The sequence below is a fragment of the Bos taurus genome, chromosome 25, assembly GCF_002263795.3.
Source record: "Bos taurus isolate L1 Dominette 01449 registration number 42190680 breed Hereford chromosome 25, ARS-UCD2.0, whole genome shotgun sequence".
Lineage (NCBI taxonomy): Eukaryota > Metazoa > Chordata > Mammalia > Artiodactyla > Bovidae > Bos > Bos taurus.
The window spans coordinates 37,017,746-37,040,866 of record NC_037352.1 but is presented as its reverse complement, the minus strand read 5'-3'; the positions used below and the strand labels follow the sequence as shown (position 1 = coordinate 37,040,866).

At 49.9% G+C, this 23,121-nt stretch overlaps 1 protein-coding gene and 1 long non-coding RNA gene across 3 annotated transcripts in view; one reads left to right on the top strand and one right to left on the bottom strand.

Annotated features, from left to right (window-relative positions):
* ARPC1A (actin related protein 2/3 complex subunit 1A) overlaps nt 1-18,008 on the top strand; it is a 23,388-nt gene extending 5,380 nt beyond the window's left edge. The window contains exons 3-11 of one of the 2 annotated variants that reach the window (XM_005225061.5): nt 233-324; nt 2,529-2,633; nt 8,094-8,316; nt 10,611-10,718; nt 12,287-12,499; nt 14,844-14,919; nt 15,132-15,325; nt 16,149-16,239; nt 17,614-18,008. In XM_005225061.5, the coding sequence (XP_005225118.1) occupies nt 261-324; nt 2,529-2,633; nt 8,094-8,316; nt 10,611-10,718; nt 12,287-12,499; nt 14,844-14,919; nt 15,132-15,325; nt 16,149-16,239; nt 17,614-17,652 (1,113 nt within the window). In that variant the 5' untranslated portion in view covers nt 233-260 and the 3' untranslated portion in view covers nt 17,653-18,008. 2 annotated transcript variants of the gene reach the window in all.
* LOC101904992 (uncharacterized) lies at nt 5,598-23,121 on the bottom strand. Its single transcript, XR_003032690.2, has 3 exons — nt 20,420-23,121; nt 19,217-19,362; nt 5,598-6,504 (listed from the first exon to the last, which is right to left on the bottom strand). It is a non-coding gene; the product is annotated as an uncharacterized lncRNA (long non-coding RNA).

Genomic DNA, 23,121 nt, shown 5'->3' with positions numbered 1-23,121 from the left:
CAGTCCTTAACTCATGGTTTTAGAGTCCTTTGATGACCTTTGACAGAATAAATTCCACATTGGTGGTTACAGTGCTAACTGTATTTAAATGATTAAGATTTGAAGTTGAGATTGATTCTCTTTTAATGAGAGAATAATGTTTTATTTATTCCCCAAACATTTCAGGATCCCCAGACAACTTAAATATGGGTTGCCTACTATTTTAAATGCTTTTTTCTATTTCTTGTTGCAGCTTCTATCCTTTGAAAACACTAAGAATAATGTCCCTGCATCAGTTTTTACTGGAGCCAATCACCTGTCATGCCTGGAACAGGGATCGTACCCGTAAGTATGCCAAGTATCGACTTGGCTCCTTTATCTCAGTACCACTGATTCTTAAGAATACCACTGATTTTTAAGAATCACATATTTCAGTGTCATATGTAAACAGGGACATAGCTTCAGAGAACTAGGTCAGTCAGCTGGGATTTTGATAAGGATTACTTTGAATCTGTAGCTTCACTATCTCTTTTAAAGCAATTCAGACTTGGTTTACTTTTTTTTTTTTTAATGAATTTATTTGTTTGTCTGGGCATGTGGGATCTTTAGTTGCCACATGTGGGATCTAGTTCCTTAATCAGGCATCGAACCAGGGGGACCTGCACTGAGAGCACAGTCTTAGCCACTGGACCACCAGGGAAGTCCCAGTTTGCTCTTATTTTTGAATAAATCTTTGGCACATAAACAGTATACTTAAGGTTGTTGTTGAATAAAGTGAAAACCTAGATATGGGCCTCTATGTGGATATTTCAGAGAAGGTGATGTTACCCTACTCCAGTACTCTTTCCTGGAAAATCCCATGGACAGAGGAGCCTGGTAGGCTGCAGTCCATGGGGTCGCTAAGAGTCAAACATGACTGAGTGACTTCACTTTCACTTTTCACTTTGATGCATTGGAGAAGGAAATGGCAACCCACTGCAGTGTTCTTGCCTGGAGAATCCCAGGGGCATGGGAGCCTGGTGGGCTGCCGTCTCTGGGGTCGCACAGAGTCGGACACGACTGAGGTGACTTAGCAGCAGCAGCAGCAGCAGATGGATATTTGAACCATGGCAGAATGGTGAATCCAGAGCTTCTACTTTGTGATCACGTCCTAAAGCTTCATAGCTTAGTTTCCTATAATTCTGTCTCTACTGTCCCATCTAAAAATAGGGTTTTAGAATATTTCCAATTATGTTTAATAGAAACATAAGTTATAATTTTTCTCATTTAAACTAGTCGATATACTCAGTATCTTAAAAGTCACATTTTTTTGTTAGGCCACATTCTAATCTGAAACATAGTTTTCAGGTTTAAATTTAGATTTGGATTTTGAAATCCCTACACACATCTTGGAGATTTAAAGAAATATGTAACTGGTTTCCAGAAAGCACTTAAAGTCTTAGAATTTTAGAGCTAGGTATTTATTCCGTAGTTTCATCTTTAAACAGATGTGGCTTTCCTAAGGAGTGAAGAAAAGGGGATATGATAGATGAGGGAGCTGTTAAATGATTGACCTAAAGTTTGGGTCATAGACTTTAATTTTAAGAAATCAATTTTTATTTTTTAAAAATGGATGAACTAGAAAGGAGAAAAATATCATATAAGTTCAAAAAGTCCATTATATATGTATATTCTTAATATTTTAGATTGGTTAAAGAGATTTCTCTTAAAAACAGATTTGTATTTTGTGATTTATATTGGCTTTATTGTAAAGAAAAACTTCAATTTATTTTATCAGTAGAATCAAAGGTATTTTTCCTTAGTAAACGAGTGGTTCCTATTTCGATTCATGATAGCAATAATAAGAACCTACAAGCTATTTGTGGTGTTTCAGAAAGTCTACAGAAATTAAATATTTATCATTCGTAACATCAGACAGTAAACTAAAACGTCAAATATTTTACTGTGGCCCAAAATCATGTCAGTTAAGTATAGCTGTGTTGTTTGTTTGTTACTGGTTAGAATCCTTAATTGATAGTTGTGTATGTTTCTAATAAAATGAAATTTTTAGTTTCTCTTTAAAACGCTTTAAAATATGGGCTCCAAGTAGAGGTAAAAATAATAAAGGAATTCTTTAGGAGCCAAAATTGGAAACCATTTTCTAGAATTGCCTTCCTGTTCCTTCCTTCAATCTGTTTTTAAAATGCTCACTGTAGGAATTCCCTGGTGGTCTAGTGGTCATGCTCCAATTCAGGAGGTGCAGATTCAGTCCCTTCGGGAAACTAAGATCCCACATGCTGCCTGACATGCCACCCAGCGAAGCCAAAAAAAATTTCTTTTAATAAGTAAATAGATAAGTAAAATATCCACTGTGGGAATTCCCTGGTCATCTAGTGGTTAGTACTCCATGCTTTCACTCCCAAGACCTGGGTTCAATCCCTGGTCAGGGAACTAAGATCCCCACGAGCCATGCGGCACAGCCTGAAAAAAAAAAAAAAAAAGCCCGCTGTAACAGATACCTTTTTTGGTGACAGGTTCAAATATTAACCTTTGACTTTTTTTTTTTCCAGAGATCGCCCTTAGCCCCAATAATCACGAGGTCCACATCTATAAGAAGAACGGGGGCCAGTGGGTGAAGGCCCATGAACTCAAGGAACACAATGGACACATCACAGGTAAAGGGAGTGGGCTCAGTGCGGCATTTCCCAGCACTGCACACTCTTGTAGACAGACAGCCTAGTAAAGAAGTCAGCCACCCTACTCAGAGTCGTGCAGCACTTACTGAGCTGTCTTTAGAGAATTTGAGAAAATATCCTAATGTTGACCTCGGTCTTGAAGTGTGTCTCTGAGCCCCGCTGGTACACAGAACTCTGCTAGTGTTCCTGAAAACACAGCCTCTGGGGACTAAACAGCTTAGATGGAGATGAGACATGAAAGCCAGAACCAGACAGCACGTCAGACAGCTGGGTGAAACTGCCAGCCAGGCTGGGTTCGCAAGTCCTGAGGGAACACCGTGTCTCCCAGAACTTTCCTGTATGTTGTTTTTGGGGCGAGGAAGACATTCCAAAATATCGAAAAGGACAAAGAGGAGTGTAACCAAATACCCATATTCCTGCCACCCAGAATTAGCCGCTGTTTATCTTTTTTCCTGTGCCAGAAAATTTGGGAAACGAAAGATTGGATTATAAGAAGTGTTATTCTAGACAATGGTAACGCACCCTCTCACCCCCGTGCCCATTCCTGTCCCCCAGAAGGCGGTCTGAAGTTTGGTATGATACTGTCCCCGTCTGCTTTTTATAGTTTCACTTGCATGAATATGTGTTATCGTTCGGTCACTCAGTTGTGTCCAGCTCTTTGAGACCCTGTGGACTGCAGCATGCCAGGCTTCCCTGTCCTTCACTCTCCTGGAGGCTGCTCTGACTCACGTGCATGGAGTTGATGAAAGTGAAAGTCACTCAGTGGTGTCTGACTCTTTGCGACCCCATGGATTAGTCCATGGAAGTCTCTAGGCCAGAATACTGAGTGAGAAGCCATTCCTTCTCCAGGGGATCTTCTCGACCCAGGGATCGAACCCAGGTCTCCCGCATTGCAGGCGGATTCTTTACCAGCTAGGCCACCAGGGAAGAAGTATGTAGGTGGAGGTAGATCCAGCTGATTGCTTTTACCCACTGGTTAGCATTTCATGCCTCATTTGTTTATTCATTCCTGCACTGAAAAACATTTATTTCCACTTTTTCCTTGTGACATTGAAGTGCTAAATTGAGCGTGCCTAGGAAGATCTCCCGGAGAAGGCAATGGCACCCCACTCCAGTACTCTTGCCTGGAAAACCCCATGGACGGAGGAGCCTGGTGGGCTGCAGTCCATGGGGTCTAGAAAAGTCGGACACAACTGAGTGACTTCACTTTCATGCATTGGAGAAGGAAATGGCAACCCACTCCAGTGTTCTTGCCTGGAGAATCCCAGGGACGGGAGAGCCTGGTGGGCTGCTGTCTATGGGGTCGAACAGAGTCGGACACGACTGAAGCGACTTAGCAGCAGCAGCAGCAACAGGAAGATCTCCGTCCAGGAGCGAATATTTGTCTCTGGGAGACTTGATGCACCCCAGGGCTATGCAGATCTCAGCCTTGCCAGGCATCGTCAGCTCGCCTTCATCCCACCCACCCTGACAGGAGAGCTGGCCTTCCCAGGCTTGATAGAGTCAGACTGGCCCATTAGTGAGTGGCGGTCTCTCTCTGAGTTGCATTTCCCTGGTTCATAGAAAGGTTGCTGCTGCTGCTGCTAAGTCGCTTCAGTCTTGTCCAGCTCTGTGCGACCCCATAGACGGCAGCCCACCAGGCTCCGCCATCCCTGGGATTCTCCAGGCAAGAATACTGGAGTGAGTTGCCATTGCCTTCTCTGCATAGAAAGGTTGAGCCACTGTTTATTAGCCACCTGGGTTTTCTTTTTCATAACTTCACTGTTCATAACTCCTAACCACTCTTCCACTGAATTTTTGTGTCCTTTCTTCTTGTCAATTTGTAAAAGACTGGATCTTAAAGCGGTGGTTCTGAGGCAGATTCCTAAGTGTGCAGTAACGTTCATCTTTGACAAAAACTCTCAATGAATAGCTGGGGAAGGTAACATCAGAGCAGTGTTGTTAAGAAAGCGTCAAGTAAAGGAGAGAGAAAAATGGAGCATTTTTACAAAGGTTTTCAGAACTTGGTGAACCGTTTCTTGATGGCCAGATTTCAAGAGAATGTATTACTGTGCTGGGAAATCCTATCTGACAGCTTTTTTTTTAAAAAAAACATACTCACTTATTGCTGTGTTCGGGAAGAACTCTTTATTCTTTGACCCTTAACTACTGTAGTTTCTTTTTTATCCTGTTTTCTGGCTGAGTGATTGAGCCTCTTGCTTTCAACAATTTGGCCAAGCACATCAAAACTTACTCTCCATAACATTTCACTTACAAATTTCTCACGTCTGTCTTGGGTCTCCCTTCTTCTCGAAGTAATTTTTGCACTTAAGTGGGCAGCACAGGGACTGATGGTAAATGTTTTGTTTTTTTTAATTGGGACCCTTGAGTTTTGCCTCTGATTCTGATTAGCATAAAGATATCTTTCCCGCATCAGAAAAAAACAGCATATTTTGACCTTCTGCACCCCTTAGATTGTGTCCCCAGCAAAAACTGTCTCTTCTGGCTTTGACCAGTGATTTGTGTGTGATGCCAGTCAGGGGCCAACTGGCTGTATTACCAAACTAGCATCAAAGACATAATTTCTATTTTGGTTGCTGTTTCTTTCCCACGGCCTTATTTCTATGAGGTTTGGCCTATTTCCATTAAGTCCCTTTGCCGGTGGCCTTGCAACCTAAAAATAAGCACCCTCATATTTTAAATTGGAATTTTAGCATTAGGAAATACTGAAAAAATGAGAAAAGGCCAAGATGAAAGACGAAAGAACTAGCCAAGAAAGTGAAATAGTTTTGTCCTTTCTCTCCCCTGCTTCTCCTTTGGAATCCTTTGTACTTGGGCCTGTTTTCTGTCCAGATGCTCAAATGACATTTTTCTTTTTTAGATCTGAAGAAAAAACTGTTGTTGGAAAAGTCTAAATATAACTCTGTGGCAGGAGACCAAAGATCAGACATACTTTCTCAGAGAGATAGTAACTATGGAAAAAGCAAACGCCCCTCTGAAGTTTTTTAGAAGAAAAATCTGCTCAGTAGTACAGAGGAAAAGAATATGGTGTGCATCAAAGGACAGCAGAGTCTGGTGCTTTTCTTTGACTTTATTGTTGTTAAATATTTGATCACCATCTCTTAAAAAAAAAAAAAGATTTTACTGTGGAGTTTTAAACAGATGGCATATAAAAGAGTAATGCAATGAGCCCAGCCCCTATATACCCATCACTCAGAGTCAACAATTACCAATTGGTAGCCAGTCTTGTTCTCAACTCACTTTCCTTCTTCCTGTTCTGTTTTCAAGCACATCCCAGACATTGCCTCATCTCACATTTTCAGTTCCTGTCTCTAAAAGATAAGGAGTCTTCAAACAGTAACCAGTACAGTTGTCAGTTGCTTTAACTGGCATCCTCATAAGGTACACACATGGTTGGGATTAACTGATGTCTCTCCAGTTCATGGGTTCCTTCTCTTTTCCTTTGCTATTTGCTTGTTAGGAAACTGGAGAGATCGGTTGTCGGTCCTGCAGTGTCTGCCAGAGCCTGGGTTTTGCAGACTGCAGGCACTCAGTGCATCACAGGTTCCTTCATGCTCTGTTTCCGTGACTTGCTGGTTGAGGTTAGGAGATGGCAGGTTCATGAAGGAGGCACGTAATGTCAGGTCATCTTTCTCTCTGTGATGTTAGCAACTGTTGATGATCTTTCCCCTACCCGTTATTTTAGAAGTGGCTGCACCATGGTAAGACTCTCTAGCATTTCCTCTCTATTAATTGGAATGCATTTATAAAGGACACGCTTACCTTCACCTACTGTCTGGTTATCCTGGAATGCAGTTTGTAAAGGAAAAGATGGGACAGACGCTCGAGTCCTTTCCTTTTCTTTTGAAGTCTTCTCATGGCAGGAAAACAGAAAAAAAAAAAGATGCAGCACTAAATTAGCAAGAGATGAGAACTTGCCTTTTACTGACCGTCTGCCTTCCTCACTTTTTAACAAGTATGTGCTTTTGCATTACATTTCTGGGAATGTATCATAGATCATTTTAACCAAAGCAAGAAGGTATGTGCCTTAATGTTCATGCCGATTTTATCTATTCTATTAATAATAAGTGATTGGAAACCAAACATACAACAAAAGGATGTTTTGGGAAATTATTGTGGTGAGATCCGTGTTCTAACATAATGTATAACCACTGCTAATTTACTGAAAGCAGAAGAAAATGTTTGCCATGATATTAGTGTCATTTGAGGGAGGAACATGTGTAGATATGAGATGGAAGTAGAGCTTTTTTTACTTTCCTGTATGTCCCATTGTGATGTGTATCTTGTGATAATATGTGGGTTTGCTGTTGTAGTTAAAAATAAAAATTTAAATCTAATAACAAAGGCTGCAAAGCTATCCTGTAATGAATGGTTTTAAATAAAAAATGCACATCACTGAGAATATACTCCCCCATCTTTGTCCCTTTAGTGGTATGAATAATTGAGCTGACTGCTCCGGTAGGTGAATGAATATAAACTCCTCACACTCCTAAAGTCACTGCGATTTATGACTAATGGAGACTTTGATTCCTATTTTTTTATATAAATGTTAAGAATGTTGATTATTTTTAAGGAAACACCTATAATAAAAATTTCTTAGTGGTATTTCTATAACTTTAATGTTAAATTATATTTATGGAAAATACTTCATCAGTAAGTATAAAATGACTGAGTCATAGCAGATTTTACTCTTGGTGTATAACAAACTGCCCTTGACTTTGGGATCCTTCAGAGAGGCTTCCCAGGTGGTGCTAGAGTTCCGTTAGTGGTAAAGAACTTGCCTGCCAATGCAGGAGACTTAAGAGAAGGGGGTTTGATCCCTGGGTCAGGAAGATCCCCTGGAGGAGAGCATGACAACCCACTCCAGTATTTTTGCCTGGAGAATCCCATGGAAAGGGAGCCTGGCGGGCTACAGTCCATGGGGTCGCAAAGAGTTGGACACAGCTGAGTGAGCACCGGCAGTACTGACTCTGTTTAGGTCTCTTCCTAGTTTAGATACAAAGATACTCAAAGACTCTCACAGAACCTGTATCATATAGGAAAGGCATTTTGTTTAGTTTAAATAGCAGCTACCTTCAGAAGAATCACAATTTATATTTTGCCCTCTCTATACTGAAGGTCGTTCACCCTGTACATTGCTATATTAGACAACGGTCTTCAGATCAGAATTCTAAAGCCATGGGAGTGGGTGGTGAGAATGCCCCTGCTTGGTTTGGAAGCTCCACAGTTATAAAGCTCTGTTCTGCCTGGCCTTCAGAAGATCCTGAATTACAGAACTTTGCAGAGGAGCGTCCTTGCCTTGGTGATCAGGACCATCGGTGGGGAAGGACGGGCTGGGGAGGAAGGTCCCAGGCCCACCTCCAGCCCGGCCCACCTGCCAGTGCCCCGTCTGTTGCGGCTGGCCAGGCGGAGCTGATGCCCACCATGTCTCACTTGCAGGTATTGACTGGGCTCCCAAGAGTGACCGCATCGTCACTTGCGGGGCCGACCGCAACGCCTATGTCTGGAGTCAGAAGGATGGTGTCTGGAAGCCAACCCTGGTGATCCTGAGAATTAACCGGGCGGCCACTTTCGTCAAGTGGTCCCCGCTAGAGAACAAGTTTGCCGTGGGCAGTGGAGCACGACTCATCTCCGTCTGTTACTTTGAGTCTGAAAATGACTGGTGAGCGCCATCCGAGTATTTTTATTTCTGTCTGTGGAGTTGTGTGTTTGGACCGCTGTGTCCTCGGTGACTTCTTGAGGCGCTGGGTACAGGCTTAACTATAACTTGAGCTCTTCCACATCCAGAGATGTTTTTTTCCTTTGAAATTCTCCAATCTCTCTGAGCATTTTTTCCTTCTTCTGAGTACAAGTCCAATCTCACATCTTCCTCACATTAATATCGAGCTGTAGTTTCCATGTTCTGATCTCCTAACTTGTTTGTTCTTTAAGATGCTACGACTCTTTTCACTCTGCACTGTCTACATTGCTGTTTTCTTACCCTGATGTATATAAATCATAAACTTGAAAGAGTCCCCATGCCCTAAGGAATAGTTTTTTTTCCCCTATCTCTATTGACTAAAATATCTAGAATTCCTACAGAGAGCAGTATTCTCCTGTCTTTAAAGTTTGCTAACGAAAACTGTGTCCTGGTATAACATTTTACTTATCTAAACTGCTGAAGTAAAAATTGACCAAAATCTCAGAAATAAATCAGCCTGTTGTACATGCTTTATACTGTAAACCACTCGTAGCTGAGCCCGTCAAAATACCCAGGTGTATTTTATGGCTAAGTAACTGATTTTAGCTACTCCTTCCTGCTCACTTTGATAAGGAAACCACTCTGCTCTACCCGGCACGTGTTCAGAAAGGGTGGTAAATGCCCTCCAACACGGAATTGTCATTTAGTGCGAAACTGGCAGTGTTTGTGTTTGTACTAAAAATAGCCGAGTACACAGTATTCTTCCTGTGTCCCTGTCTGAAGCAAGGAAAGGAAGGGATGGTCATGTTACATTATGTAGTTTAGTAAAACCTCAGAAATTTTGATCATCTGTGAATTTGCAACAAGACTGAATTATGAATTAAAGACTGGTGGCCTTTCTTTCAAGCCCCTGTTAAAATAAGGATAACAAAATACTGCCCGCAAGAAATTGTTCAGAAGGTCACTGTAACAGGAGAAGCAGCTTTTTTCCTGGGTAGCCTTCAACCTCAGTGATTTGGCATTTTTATTCATTGAAAAATAGTTTCAGTACAGGTAAATTGGGCTTAACTGTGGGACACAGTACTGTCCCTTGAACAAGACGTGTGTTCAGTGGGATGTCTCAGCTATGGCACGGTACTTCATTGGTGGGATGCAAGGACTCTTAAAAAACCTCTAAAGGCCTTTAATGTCAAATAACTGGCACAAAACACATCAGACTGCTGTCTGTTTTCCAGAAAGGCCCCTATGAGAAAGATTCTCTAGAAAAGTGACCTAGCATTCAGCTCAAGAGTGAGTCTCCCAGCTCCTGAGTAATAGAACGGGATTGGTTTTTAAGCAGCAGTTTAAGGACAGAAATTGAATTAGGCCAGAATGATGACTGATCTTAGATATAAATAAACTATTTTGGGGTTGTTGTTGTTGTTGTTGTTTGGAATCTTTTTTGGCATGTGGAATCTTAGTTCCCTGACCAGGGGTTGAACTCATGCCCCCAAATTGGCAGGAGGAGTCTCGATCACTGGAATACCAGGGAAGTCCATAGGCTTCCCAGGTGGCTCAGTGGTAAAGAATTCGCCTGCAGTGCAGGAGTCTCAGGAGACCCAGGTTCAATCCCTGGATCGGGAGCAGCCCCTGGAGAAGGGCATGGCAACCCACTCCTATGTATTCTTGCCAAGAGAATCCCATGGACAGAGGAGCCTGGTGGGCTACAATCCATGGGGTCACAAGAGTCAGACACGACTGAAGCAACTTAGCACACATGCACAGAGAATTAGCCAGAGGCTCATATTCAGCAAGAGGTTCTCATTTCTTGACTTTTCTGTGAAAAAATAAATTTGCAGCTTCATAGAGACTTAGAAAGGGAATTAAACTATTTTACAACCAACCCAAACTTAACCCAAAACGAAGGAACAGATCACTGAGTTATTTGTAATAAAAATTTAAGTGATGTCAAACCTCCATTTTTATTCCTAAGGTTAGGAATCTGAAAGTCCATGGTGGGGGGCGGTGGTACCAGAATTAATCTACAAATACACTCCCTAACGAGGATCCCCTGGTAGCCAGGAAAGTTCAGAACCGGCTGTTCTGGTGAAAATGTCAAAGGGTGAAAAGGAGCAGAAGGGCCTCTGCGGGTCCCCCTTGCTCTTTTCCTTTATAGACGCACCTCCTCTCCAGCAGGAGCCCTGTGGGGCTGGTTTCACCTGGCGCACATCTGTGGGTCACCTGGGGACGGTTGCTTGATGCGTGGGTAAACTGAAATGGGTTTTCTCCTTTTGTAGGTGGGTGAGCAAGCACATTAAAAAGCCCATCCGCTCCACGGTCCTCAGCTTGGATTGGCATCCCAACAACGTCTTGCTGGCCGCGGGATCCTGCGACTTCAAATGCAGGTGGGAGCAGGCGAGGGTTGGCAGCAGCCTTCAGCTCCTCGTTCTCCGTCCTTCAGCAAGTGTTTGTGCGGTTCCTTTATTTTGTAAGGGACTGTGCCGGGCCCCACGAGGACTCAAGAGATGAAAGGAGCTTGTGATCTAGAAAAGGAATGCCAGCATTTGCGGAAATCAGGAGGCAGAAAGAAGAGGGCGAGGAGGGGCAGGTGGAGGGGCTGCAGGGGCCAAACCAGGAAGTGTCCTCTGGCGGGGGGAGGGGGGCGCAGGTGCAGGGTCCCCCACCCCCACAGGTCGTTTCTCATCTCACAACCCTGGCAGGGGACTCGGTGCGTTCCAGAGTGAGGCTGAGATTAGCAAAACAGAGCTGAACAGGGCGCTGCTGGGTTCCTTCTCAGCTGAAGCTCTTTATTTGTCATGAGCATGGGCCTGGAAGAAACAGGGCCACTTTGCTGAGCGCTTTAAGGATCATACGATGTAATTGCTTTTTAAAGCTGTTCTTTATCAAGAAGGCTCCCTCCCCGCCCCCCAGCCTTTAGCCAAAAGAAAAGCAAATATATGTTGCTTCATTATTCGCTGGTTCGTGGGTTGGGAGATGGGGGTGCAAGCTTTCTTTAGTAAGCTGTGTGAAGACATTCCAGAAAACCTGTCTAATGATTTATATCCAAGAATACCCAAGTTCTTTTGGTTTGTTTTTTAAGGATGTGTGTAAGAATTCGGCTGTGGGATGAGAGGACGGTAGCATCAGGTGCTTTGGGGACAACGCTGACCCTTCTGCTTGAGCAGCAGTGTAGCAGTTAGGGTTCAGAAGTTTTCAAAGCGAAGCCGTACAAAGAAATAGCACTGGAGGGCCAAGGGACTAGAAGGACCGACTCCCAGCTGTTCTCCAGCCCTTCTGCTTCCGTCTGGGTCAGAACAGCTTCCCACAGAATTAAGTCTTGGAATTAGAGAAGGAGACCGATGACCCGAGGCTGTAAAGGACCCGTCTTCATCCCAGGCGAGCCCTGCTACCCAGGCTGGACATTGACACTAGGGAGAGCCTGCCCCCTCAGCCTCCCTGGTGCCCTTGGCTTTCTCTTGGGATGTCCCTTTCATTCTTCAAATGAGTTAGTACCGGTGGTTTCCTGCAGGGCGGCAAATCGTTTCCCCTCTCCTGCTGTTTGTCCCTGTGGGCTTCCTGGACCACTGTTGTTGAGAATAATGGCGGGTAGCCTCGTTTAGCAGAGACCGCCGTGGGCTGGGGAGGGGCAGGCAGGACAGCATGGTCCTCCTCCAGATGCCCTCCAGGAGGGAAGGGGAAGGGCTTCTGTGTCTATCACCTGCAGATGCTGTGCCCGAAGAGCGATGCCTCATGGGCCGTAGGCCACACTTGAACTGACGCGGAGGCAGCCCGCCGAACCTTCTCCTTCTTGAGAGGTGCATGTGGGAACTTGCCTGTCGTCAGGTTTTGGTTTTGCTGAGTTGGTACCTTTGCGTCTTGGGGCGCCTGCCAGCAGCTGCCCATGGCCTGTTTCTAGTAGTACATATGGATGTTTTCATTCCTTTTTCCTTCTCTCTCTGCCCTTAAACCACAGAGTGTTTTCTGCCTACATTAAAGAAGTGGATGAGAAGCCAGCCAGCACGCCCTGGGGCAGCAAGATGCCTTTCGGTCAGCTGATGTCCGAGTTCGGGGGCAGCGGCACCGGCGGCTGGGTGCACGGGGTCAGCTTCTCGGCCAGTGGCAGCCGCCTGGCCTGGGTCAGCCATGACAGCACCGTGTCTGTTGCCGACGCCTCCAAAAGCGTGCAGTGAGTATTAGCCTTTGTCTGGGCTTACAGAGGAGCAGCGTGGGGTCTCTCCGCAGCTGGCCTGAGGCCTCCCAGTCCTGGTGGAAGTACAGGACACGAGCGTAAAAGTCCCAACCTGGCTGCACAGCAGCCTTTAAAGTCACCTTCACACGTTTAGATGGTCCATCTGGGGAGATTTTGAAGATTCAGGTTTCCCTTCCAGAAACACTTGTTAATGGAAATACCCATCATGAATCCTCCGAAGGAGCCTCCTGGTTTGCTCCTGGTCCCAGAGTTCCTTCAGGTGGCAGTTAATCCATCCCTGAGAATCCCTCACAGCACGTGAGCGTCATCCCACAGCTTTAGATGAAGTGGGGGATGTGTTCTTCCTCTCTGTGGTCGGTGAGCAGAGCTCCATTCACCCGGGGCCTTGGTGATGGCCGACCCCTGGCAGCCAGCCCACCCGGGGTGCACGCTGGAGGGGGCAGGGTTGCAGGGACTCGGGGTGAGGAGGCCCCAGCTCAGCCCTGAGGAGGGCGGAGGGCATCCTTCAGAGCTCAGAGCTCGCATCTGCTGCTCATGCCTGGAGGGCAGAGGGGGCGACCGCAGTCCTTGCCGCTTATGAATCTCCGTTCTTTCCTGGCGCATCCTTCCACTGGCAGCTAGAGGGAGCCCACCTGTAAGGGTCTCCTGACCTGGCACCCTGTTCCCGGAAGCCCTCACATCTGATTCCCCCTGCCCCATGGCGGGAACAAAATGACATTTCAAAGAGAATGTCTTTTTTACTACTTGGATTGAACTGGTTGGTTTTTGTTTTGTTTTTAAATTTTTTTAAACATTCCCCCCAATCCTAAATTACATCATCTTCAAGATGATTTTTCTGCACATATATAGACACACACATCTTTTCATTTTCAACGCCAGTGGGATTATGCTGTGCATCCTGTACAGTAATTTGCTCCTTGTCCTTCAGTCATGTTCTGATGTCATGGCTGCTTGCTTTCTGTAGTTTACTATAACGCATAATGAGCTCTGAGCAAATGCTCACAAGCCCCTGTCTACCGTCCTACTGATGTATTATTTGCCTTTTCCGGTGCTGCAAGTCAGATTACATCCTCCACCCTTCTCCATCTCAGACATAAGTATTTCATGTAGTAAGAGCTAGGTAAGCCACAGGAAAGCCTCGGATGAGGTGTTAGGACTTTAATCCAATGCCAGTCATGCTGGCGGAGGAGGCAGTTGGAGGTTGCAGGGGTGACTTTCACATGGAGCCGTGTGAGCCTTCCCTGGTGGCTCAGTGGTGAAGAATCTGCCTGCCAGTGCAGGAGATGAAGGTTTGATCCCTGGGTAGGGAAGAGCCCCTGGAGAAGGAAGTGGAAACCCACTCCAGTGTTCTTGCCTGGAAAATCCCATGGCCAGGGAGCCTGGCGGGCTTCAGTCCATAGGGTCACAAAGACTCAGACATGACTGAGCACAACCATGGACGCATTTCTGCGGCATATGATCCTCCTTCATCAATCAGCACATTTGCTGCTGCATCTATCATTTCTTGGCAGATGACCATGAAGCATACATGTACCCACACACATGGCCCATTCATGTGTGAGGTCCTGGCTGGCTAACACTGTGTTTTGTTCGTCAGTGGCCATAGCTGCAGGCCCAGTGCCTGACGGGCACAGACTAGACTTCCATGAGTATCTGTGGTCCCGGCCCACTAGGAGCCCCTGTGAGCCCAGACGAGGATGGTGTCAGAGAAGGGCCTTCGGTCGTGACAGTGACAGTCAGCTCTAGGAGGCCAGAGAGAGGGGAAGCCCTGCAGGCTGCAGTGGTGCAGGAAAGCTGCTTGTGGGGGTGATGAGACCCAGGCCGAGTTTCAGAAATCAGGGTGGACTTCAGGTGGGCAGGAGGAGGGCATGTGGGTAACGGGGCAGGGGGCCAAGGCCAGGGCAACAGAACCAGGAGAGGGGGCACAGCCAGAGGGGCAGAGGCCCCTGCTGCTGCAGGTCACCTCGGGGCTGGCCCATGCTGGAGATTGCTGGAGGTCACAGGGCTTCTCTTAAAAAAAAAAAAAAGATTTATTCACTTTAATTATTTGGCTGCGCAGGGGCTCAGCTGCCGCATGTGGGATCTTTCATTGCAGCGTGTGGGATCTACTTCCCTGCAGGGGACCTCATCTGGGACCCCCTTCATTAGGAGCACAGTCTTAGCCACTGGACCACCAAGGAAGTCCTCACAGGGCTCCTCTCGCGAAGTGTCTGTCCTTCACGCTGTGACGCCCCTTGAGAACATGTCCTCTGTCACCCCCCGTGTCTGACGAGGCTGCATGGCCCCTTCCAGTGCGTGTTAACCGGGTTCTCGTGTTCAGGGTCTCAACTCTGAAGACAGAGTTCCTGCCCCTCCTGAGTGTGTCATTCGTCTCAGAGAACAGCGTCGTGGCTGCTGTAAGTATTTATCTTATCTTCCCGCACGTGCCCTGCGTTTCATTCTTGAGACCAGAACAGGCCGTGCACTGAGGCTGTGTGCCCTGAGGCTGAGGCACAGGGAACAGCAGCCTCGTAGAAGGAACGGATCCAGAGGCCTCTGTGGTGGGACCGTCCGCTGGGGGAGCTGGTGGGCACCCCCGCAACCCGGCCTGACAGCTCCCCCATTTCAGGGCCATGATTGCTGCCCCATGCTTTTTAACTACGACGACCGCGGCTGCTTGACCTTCGTCTCCAAGCTGGACATACCCAAACAGAGCATCCAGCGCAACATGTCGGCCATGGAGCGCTTCCGCAACATGGACAAGCGGGCCACGACCGAGGACCGCAACACGGCCCTGGAGACGCTGCACCAGAACAGCATTACGTAGGTGCCCCGCCCGGCCGCCAGGGGGCGCCGCTCCCCTCTGCTTCCTGCCAGTCCCGTGATGGTCTGTCTGTGCCCTCCGGGCCCGGGCGACCCTTCAGGAACGGGGTGACAGGAGGCTGTAGCTTCCCGACTGCGGGCCCTTGTTTCCAGCTTGTCACAGAGAGCCAGCTCCACCCGCACCCCGTAGTCAGCCTGTCCTCCACACGCAGAGCACGGGCCCTGCCTTCAGGCAGCCTCTTCTGAGTCTCGCTGTCTCAGAAACGTGACTGAGAACAAAAGGAGACCGTCCTGAACGGCGTGTTCCTCTCGTAGGGAGCATCCGGCAGGAAGGTCAGTCAGACCCTGTCTGAAAAGTGACCGTAGTTGTCACTTCAGTCCTAGATTTCAAGTAATATGTACAAGTAAGATCATTCAGTTAGATTTCTCAGCAGCATCACGGTGCACACGAGGAGCCAGGTGGGTTTCAGCCATGCTTCACGGGGCCTCTAGTTTGTTCAGAAAGCCTGTCCTAACTGTGGCTGTGCCCGCCCCCTGCTCCCCCAGGGCCGCGCTGTGTGGCCCGGATCGCCCTGCTTCTCTTTACATCCCTAAGGTTAATGCCCATCCTTAACTTTTCCCTTTTGGCAGTCTCTTTTCTGGATACCTGGTAATAAAATTCATCTGAGCATTTTCTGAGTCAGGGTGCCCCAGACTACTATCCACAGACACCTTAAAGGAACTGGTGGACACTTGGTTTCCTGGAAACGCCGCTGCGCGTCTAGGAAGGCTGCGTTCGCTTCCGCCACGCCCCTCACTGTCTCTTGCTTGTGCTTCCTTTCAGTCAAGTGTCTATTTACGAGGTGGACAAGCAAGATTGTCGCAAATTTTGCACTACCGGCATTGACGGAGCCATGACCATTTGGGATTTCAAGGTATTGTCTGTACCTCTCAGAACACATCTCTTTGGTGCTTAAATTCTTCTTGTGAGAAGACTGTTCCCCGTGCCCTTAACCCAACCGTCACCTGTAACGCTGGGCAGGAGTGTGGTGCGCTGGGCTGCCCCCAGGGGCTATTAGCAGGAGAGAGCCGCTCTGTCTCACTGAGGTGTCCGCACAGTCCCCGACGGGGAGCCGAGCGCTGCTTTCGCGGCAGGCCCGGGGTTGGGTCCAGCCCGGTCGAACTCTGTAGCTATGTTTTTATGAGCCACACCAACTCCTCTGACCAGCACTGGCTGCCGGCCTTCGGGTGCCGGGCCCGGGGGCTGGCCCTGAGGATTGGCCATGAAAGGCCCTGGAAGGGCTCGTCTGGCGGGAGAGAGAGGAGGACAGGGTCGGGGAGCTGGGTGAGGAGGAGTCAGCACCTGTTTTCCCGTTGGGGAGTGTGGGGTTGGGGGGTGCTGCACAGACTGCCTGAGCGGCCTCTTCAGGCGGGGTGAGTTTCAGGTAGCAAGTGGTCTGGGCTGTGGTGGTCACCGTGGGCTGGGCAGAGACCCCTGGAGGAGCCTGGCATGTCTGTGGGCAGTGGGGGCAACTCTGGAGCCCACTTGGAGAGGCGCCCGCCATGATGTGTGGGCGGCCTGGGCTCCGGGCCTAGTGAGCAAGTGACCAGGACGTGCCTCCAGCTATGGTGGGGGTGGCCAGAAGGTTCTGGACCAGCGAGACTTAGGGGGCCGGATGGAGGGGTGTTGTGAGTGAGGGACAAACCCCGGAGGCTTCTGCAGCCTCCAGCTTCGGGGTCGGGCGGGTGGCGGGGGAGGAGAGGCGGACCAAACCTCCAGAAGTGAAATGTTCACAGAACTCTGCCTCTGCCTATAGGGCTTCCACGACGATTGATGTTTCTGCCCCTACAAGTCTCTCCCCCTTGTTACTTCGCCGCTTTGGGGCGTCCGCACCTGTGTAATTAGCTCCACCTGGGTGGGTAGCGCCGTCCTCCTTTGATCCCTGCGGCCAACCTGCCTCTCCTTTTGTGCGCTCGTGAGCACGTCCTCCTCTGTGATCCGTCCCCCTGTGAGCCCACGCTCGGTGTTGTGGACCCGACTGGCTGCGTGGGGGTTACAGACGTGGGAGTGCCTGCCATCAGGGCACTAGAGTGCGGGGCCAGCGACACAGATGATATAAGCACATAGGAGCCTTCCCTCCCGGGGTGTAGCTCCCGGCCTGGGGACAAGGCAGCGCACAGCCTGGAAGGACCAGCAGGGGGCGCCCTGTCCTGGCGAGTCCGGGTCTCCGAGGCAGGTGGGGTAATGGGTGAAACGCTGGGCTGGCCAGTCCCTAGTGATGATCCGTGTTCTCCCCGCTGCTCCCCAGACCTTAGAGTCTTCCATCCAGGGTCTTCGGATAATGTGAAGCTGAGCGAGCCTCCAGACCCAGCATGAGGACGGACCGGCTGCGCTGGGGCAGCGCTGCCATTCGCACCGGGAGGGGAGCCCGCCGCCAGGAAACACTGAAGATGCACGTGGCGCAAACCTCGTTGTGTGTGTTGTTTGAATATAATTGGTGAAAATGTTGGTTTTTTAAAAGCAGCAGTGATTTGGGTTTTGTTTGGGGGGTTGTTTTTGTTTTGTTTTGCAATTTCATTCCATTCTTGACCAAAGCTTCTCTTTAAGTAGTTTATTATGGACGTTGTCAACACTAACTTAAAGGAAGGGGTGGGGAGGTATGTAAATTGTCTGCTAAAAAAAAAATAAAAACACTGAATATGTTTTGGGTTTTGTTTTCCCTATACTGTTTGCATTTTTAATAGGGAAATGTGGGTGAATTCTTTGTCAGACTAGTGAATTTGGGGGGCAGAATCTTAGACTTAGTTTCCTGAATCGAGCCATCTGGTATACCCTTCAACCAAAAGAACCATTTCTCTAGTGCAGTCTTTAACCCGGCAGGACTTGGGCAGAGGAGGCACCCTGTTCCCAGCTTGTTTAGAGACGACAGACAGACCTCTGCCGAGCCGCCTCTTCCCTGTGGGTGTGGTGGGGGGCAAGATGTGCAGTGGGAGAGAAAAAGCACATGTTGTCATTTTGGTTTAGAGATGATTATACCCAAACTCAGTTATCTTCATCATAAGGAGAAGCCAAGTTTGACATTTCAAGGCTAAGACTCCTGAGAGGCGCAACAAAGAAAAAGTGACTGGCGGGGAAAATGAATACAGCATGGCCTTGAGCGTGGCCTGGCCGCGTGCCCAGAAATGAGCAGTGGTTCCCACATGACTCTAGTACTATTAACGTGGGTAACTGCGTTCTCAAAGGACATCGTGATGTTCTGAAAAGAGCATATTTTGCCCTGCTGCTGACCCACGGGAAGCACCACTTCCCTCCTGGAGGGAATCCCGGCCCCTGGCACCTGCCTCTGTCCGTCTGCTGTAGCGTCCGCAAATGGTGCAGACGCTGAGAGCTGGAGGAGGAGCCTGGTTCTCCCCTGGGGCCTCCAGAAACCTCCAGCACCCATTCAGGTACTGAGGCGGGCTGTGGGCCTCTGACCTCCAGCGCTGAAAGAGAAGGCACCTGCGTGGTCTCAAGGACCGCCCCCCTGCCTCCCCAGCTGTGTGAGTTCCAGCAGTAACAGAGAAGGAGTCCACAAGGTCCATTCAGGAAAGGGTAGGAAGGAGTTCCCTAGGAGTCTGGTGGTTAAGACTCGCACTTCCATTGCCGGGGGCATGGGTTCAGTCCCTGGTCGGGGAGCTAAGATCCAGCAAGCCGGGTGGCACAGCATAAAAAGAAAGGGAAGAAATAGGATTGGGAGCAGTTTTTCAAATAGGGTCAGAGCCCATCCAGAGGTTGTAGGAGAAAGCATTCTGCACCACGTGGAGTCACTTCTGTTTCAGACACATGGGGGAGTGTGGAAAAGGCCACAGCGTGTACCCATGGGGATCGTGACCACAGTACAGTTTGAAAGCCACTAAGGTAGAGTCACTCACCTGAGTGGGGGTTGACGAGGAGCCAACACTGCTGGTTCTTGCTCGGTCCAACACGGCAAGGTGTGCCTCACACCAAGGTCCCCGTGCCAACACCAAGGGGAACGGTCGACAGGCATGCACTCCTCACAGCGGGCTTGAAACTGGGACTGCCACATTATAGAGATGAAAAAACTCAAGTCCAGAGAGCAAGTAAGGGCTGGTATCTCCAGAGCCCAGGGGGGAACCGCCAAGCATGCTCCCTGCTGGGCCGGGGCAGGGAGGGGAGCTGCCTGGCCACCCAGCACCACATTTGGGATATGGGTGCTGTCACTGAAACCAGGAAGGGATCTCCACCCCCCACGCCCCACCCCTGGCAATACCTGTGGGGTCTCCTGGTAGACCTAGGTTTCTCATTGAGCCATGTTGATTGATAGGGACAGAATAAAGAGACACAGTAGGTGATTATTTAAACAGTTAAGCGACCCCATGGACTGCAGCCTACCAGGCTCCTCCGTCCATGGGATTTTCCAGGCAAGAGTACTGGAGTGGGGTGCCACTGCCTTCTCCAATCCCATGAGGAGACTAAGTAGAAAAAAATATGGGACTGTAAGTAGGAAAAAAATACAGCTAGCTGCTGTAAGCTAACGAGCAGGTTTGCTTAACCACAGAACCAAGCAGGCTTGCTTGGCAACAAAACCATGCGACAGACGCACGAGATATGCCCCCAAAACAATGAGACAATGGTGGCACGAGCCCCACATCCTGCCCAGTGAGCTCAGAAAGGTAATAATCCCTCGGACATGCTCTCTGCTCTCATGAAAAACAGTCATTGGTGGCCGTGTCAGGACAAGCAATTCCCCTGCCCAGCCTGGAGGGGGAGCTGATGATGGAAGCATGACGTCTACTCAAGAAACAGGTGTTCTCCCCCTCCCCACTTTTCCTTTGATTATAAACCTGTAGCCCACCAAGTTCTCGGGCTGCAGCAGCCCTTCGCCCACCTGCCTGTAAGCCTCACAAGCCCCCTAATAAATCACTTATTATCTATCACTTTGTGGAATTCTTTCTGCGCTGAGACATAAAGGGGTGGTATCAAACCTGTTCAGAGCCCCCAGATGACACCACATGGGTTCAGCGTGGCTTGGGCCGTGAGCAGGCCCAGGTTGAGGCGCACTCGGCGTGTGTACCTGGCCTCCATGCGGCATACCTCGGCCATCTCAGGCTTACCTTGGAAGGAGGCTTAGGGTCTCTCCTCTTTCTTCCTCCCCACAGGGTACTGGGTGGCATCCTTTGATCTCAGGGAGAGACCCAGTGTCCCCATCTGGGGGTGGGCACGGGCTGAGACTGAAGGAGACCAGGGTGGGCGCTGCTGGAAAGACTCCCTCCCTGGCCTCCTGCTGCCCGGGCCGGCCCACCACCGCCTGAGTCCGGAAGCCCAGAGCGAGGCTGCCCCCTTGTGACCGAGAGGCAGTAAGGCCAGTGCAGCGAGGAGGAAGGCGCAGAGAGCCGGGGAGGAAGGCGCAGAGAGCCGGGGAGGAAGGAGTTGGTGAGCCTGAGACCCTGCACCAGGCCTGGGCCCACAGCCCTCCCCAAGTGGGCCGGCCCTGAGAAATCGGCAGGGGCGCGGGGCTGTCTTCCTGGGAACCCTGAGAAGGCAGAAAAGAAGGGAGTGTATCGCATTTTCATCCCAGGGAACCGGGGGAGGCAGATTCCAGGAAGACACACATCTTAGTTCTTGGAATTCCAGGTTCTCCCCACCCAAGGACTTGCTCCACTGGAGGCTTAGAGCACTGTCCCCCAATGGAGCCATTTCAGATAACACCCCCCGTCGCTTCCCAGCTTGAGGTGTGTTCCCTGTCGCTTGGGTCTTCCCACAAGGACTGCAAGGCCTGTGAGGTAGGCGAGCAGGGCTTGTTAGGACTCAGCCTCACTTTACAGATGCGGAAACCCAGGCACTGCAAGAAGAGTGGTCTGAAGTTACACTCCAGGTTAAGCAGCTGAGTCAGAGCTGGGTTCAAGATTCTGACCCCACGAGTTCCTTCATTCATTGATTCATTAGGCAAATGCCTACCGAGTGCCTCCTGAGCAAATAACACAAACACGCTTTCTAGCATTGGCTCATCAAATCAGCTCAGTTTCACAATGAGGGAAGGGGAGGCCTTGGATGTGCATATTTGTTAGAAAGCTGCTGGGGATGAGTAACAGAGAAACAACTCAGAAGTGGATTCCCCGGCTCATGGCTCACGTATCTGAAACCCCTGGAGGCAGGCTGAGCTCAGGCTGCCGTTGGAGGTTGACCAGGGAGGGCTGTGGTCATTTTCTGGGACTTTCTGCATCTCAATCCCCACCACCCTCACTCCCCTACTCCCCGTGTCATCTGCTGCTGCTGCTAAGTCGCTTCAGTTGTGTCCGACTCTGTTCGACCCCATAGACGGCAGACCAGGCTCCCCCATCCCTGGGATTCTCCAGGCAAGAACACTGGAGTGGGTTTGCCATTTCCTCCTCTAATGCATGAAAGTGGAAAGTGAAAGTGAAGTTGCTCATTCGTGTCCGACTCTTAGCGACCCCATGGACTGCAGCCTACCAGGCTCCTCCGTCCATGGGATTTTCCAGACAAGAGTACTGGAGTGGGGTGCCATTGCCTTCTCCGCCCTGTGTCATCAGGCTTCCCAAATTCCAGAAGGTATTGCTTTCCTCTCTGTCTTCATCTGAAGTCCTGGGCTTTGCTTTGACCAACTCTTAGGTCACAAGTCCAGGACTAGGTGATCGGGTGAGAGTGTTGCAGAGGGAGGAGGCCACCATCAGAGGTGGGGCTCAGTCCCACCTGGGGGAGTTCCCTGGGCATCTGCAAAGCTGGGGAGAGGTAAGTGGAACCCAAGGATTCAAGTGTCACCTCCGGCATTGAAGTGCACTTGTCCTTATGGGAGGGGGGGTAGCCGGTACAGTTCACTTGAAACTTTTTTCTGACTAAAGCCATCACTTATATTTGCCACGGCTGGATGTGGTGGTGTGGAGTTGGGGGTGGGGGTCCTGCTAATAGCCCCTCAGTGTCTGCCCAGAGCCAGGAAGGAGCTAAAGTTTACCAAATACCCTGTGTGCTCATCTCAAAGTGCTCCTCACCTTTGACGCATTTCCTCCTCCCGGCCCCCCGCAGGTTGGGATTGTGTAATGGGAGCCCGGACTGGTGAGCCCAGGACTGTGTTGAGGGGGTCAGGGACAAAGTGACCTAAGAGACACTGACTCCTGTCCTGCAAGATAAAGGTAAGTGGGCCAGGTGTGGACATGACATGACATGACAATGTTCCAGGCAGAAAGAACAGCAAGGGTCAAAGCCGGGAGACACGTGGGTGTCTAGAACCTCCTGAGACCCCACACCATCCGCCCATGCCACCTGGTGTCTGGCTGAGCGAACGCTGGGGGAAGGGCCACCTGCCGGTCATCCCTCTTGATGAGGCAGGGGGCAGGGATGGAGAGACCCTCCTGGACCACCTGGCCCAAGACCCACCACATTCAGGCGGCTGGGAGTCCGCTGTAACTTAAGGACGGGAAGCGGTCTGCGGTGGAAAGAGGGTCAGGAAGTGGGCCCTGGGAAGGGGCTGGACCAGCCGAGGGCGGCGCCTTCGTTTTGACGTGAGGACCCCGGCGGCGGGCAGGCGGCCCAGACTGCCCCTGATTGCCCACACGCCCCGCACATGAGGCGACCCGCGGCATCCGCTCCCGGACGGAGGTCTGGTCCCCGCTGGGAGGGGGCCCGAGGCCGACAGAGGCGGGCGCCCCTCGCCGAAGCTCCGTCTCCCCGACAGACAGGCGGAGAGCAGAGCATGCCTTCCGGACGGCCCGTGTGGGCGCGGCCCCAGGCCGGGAGGGAGGGCAGGCCCGGGGCTCCCCGCCCGCCGCCCGGCCCCGCCCCGTCCCCACGGGGCTGAGCC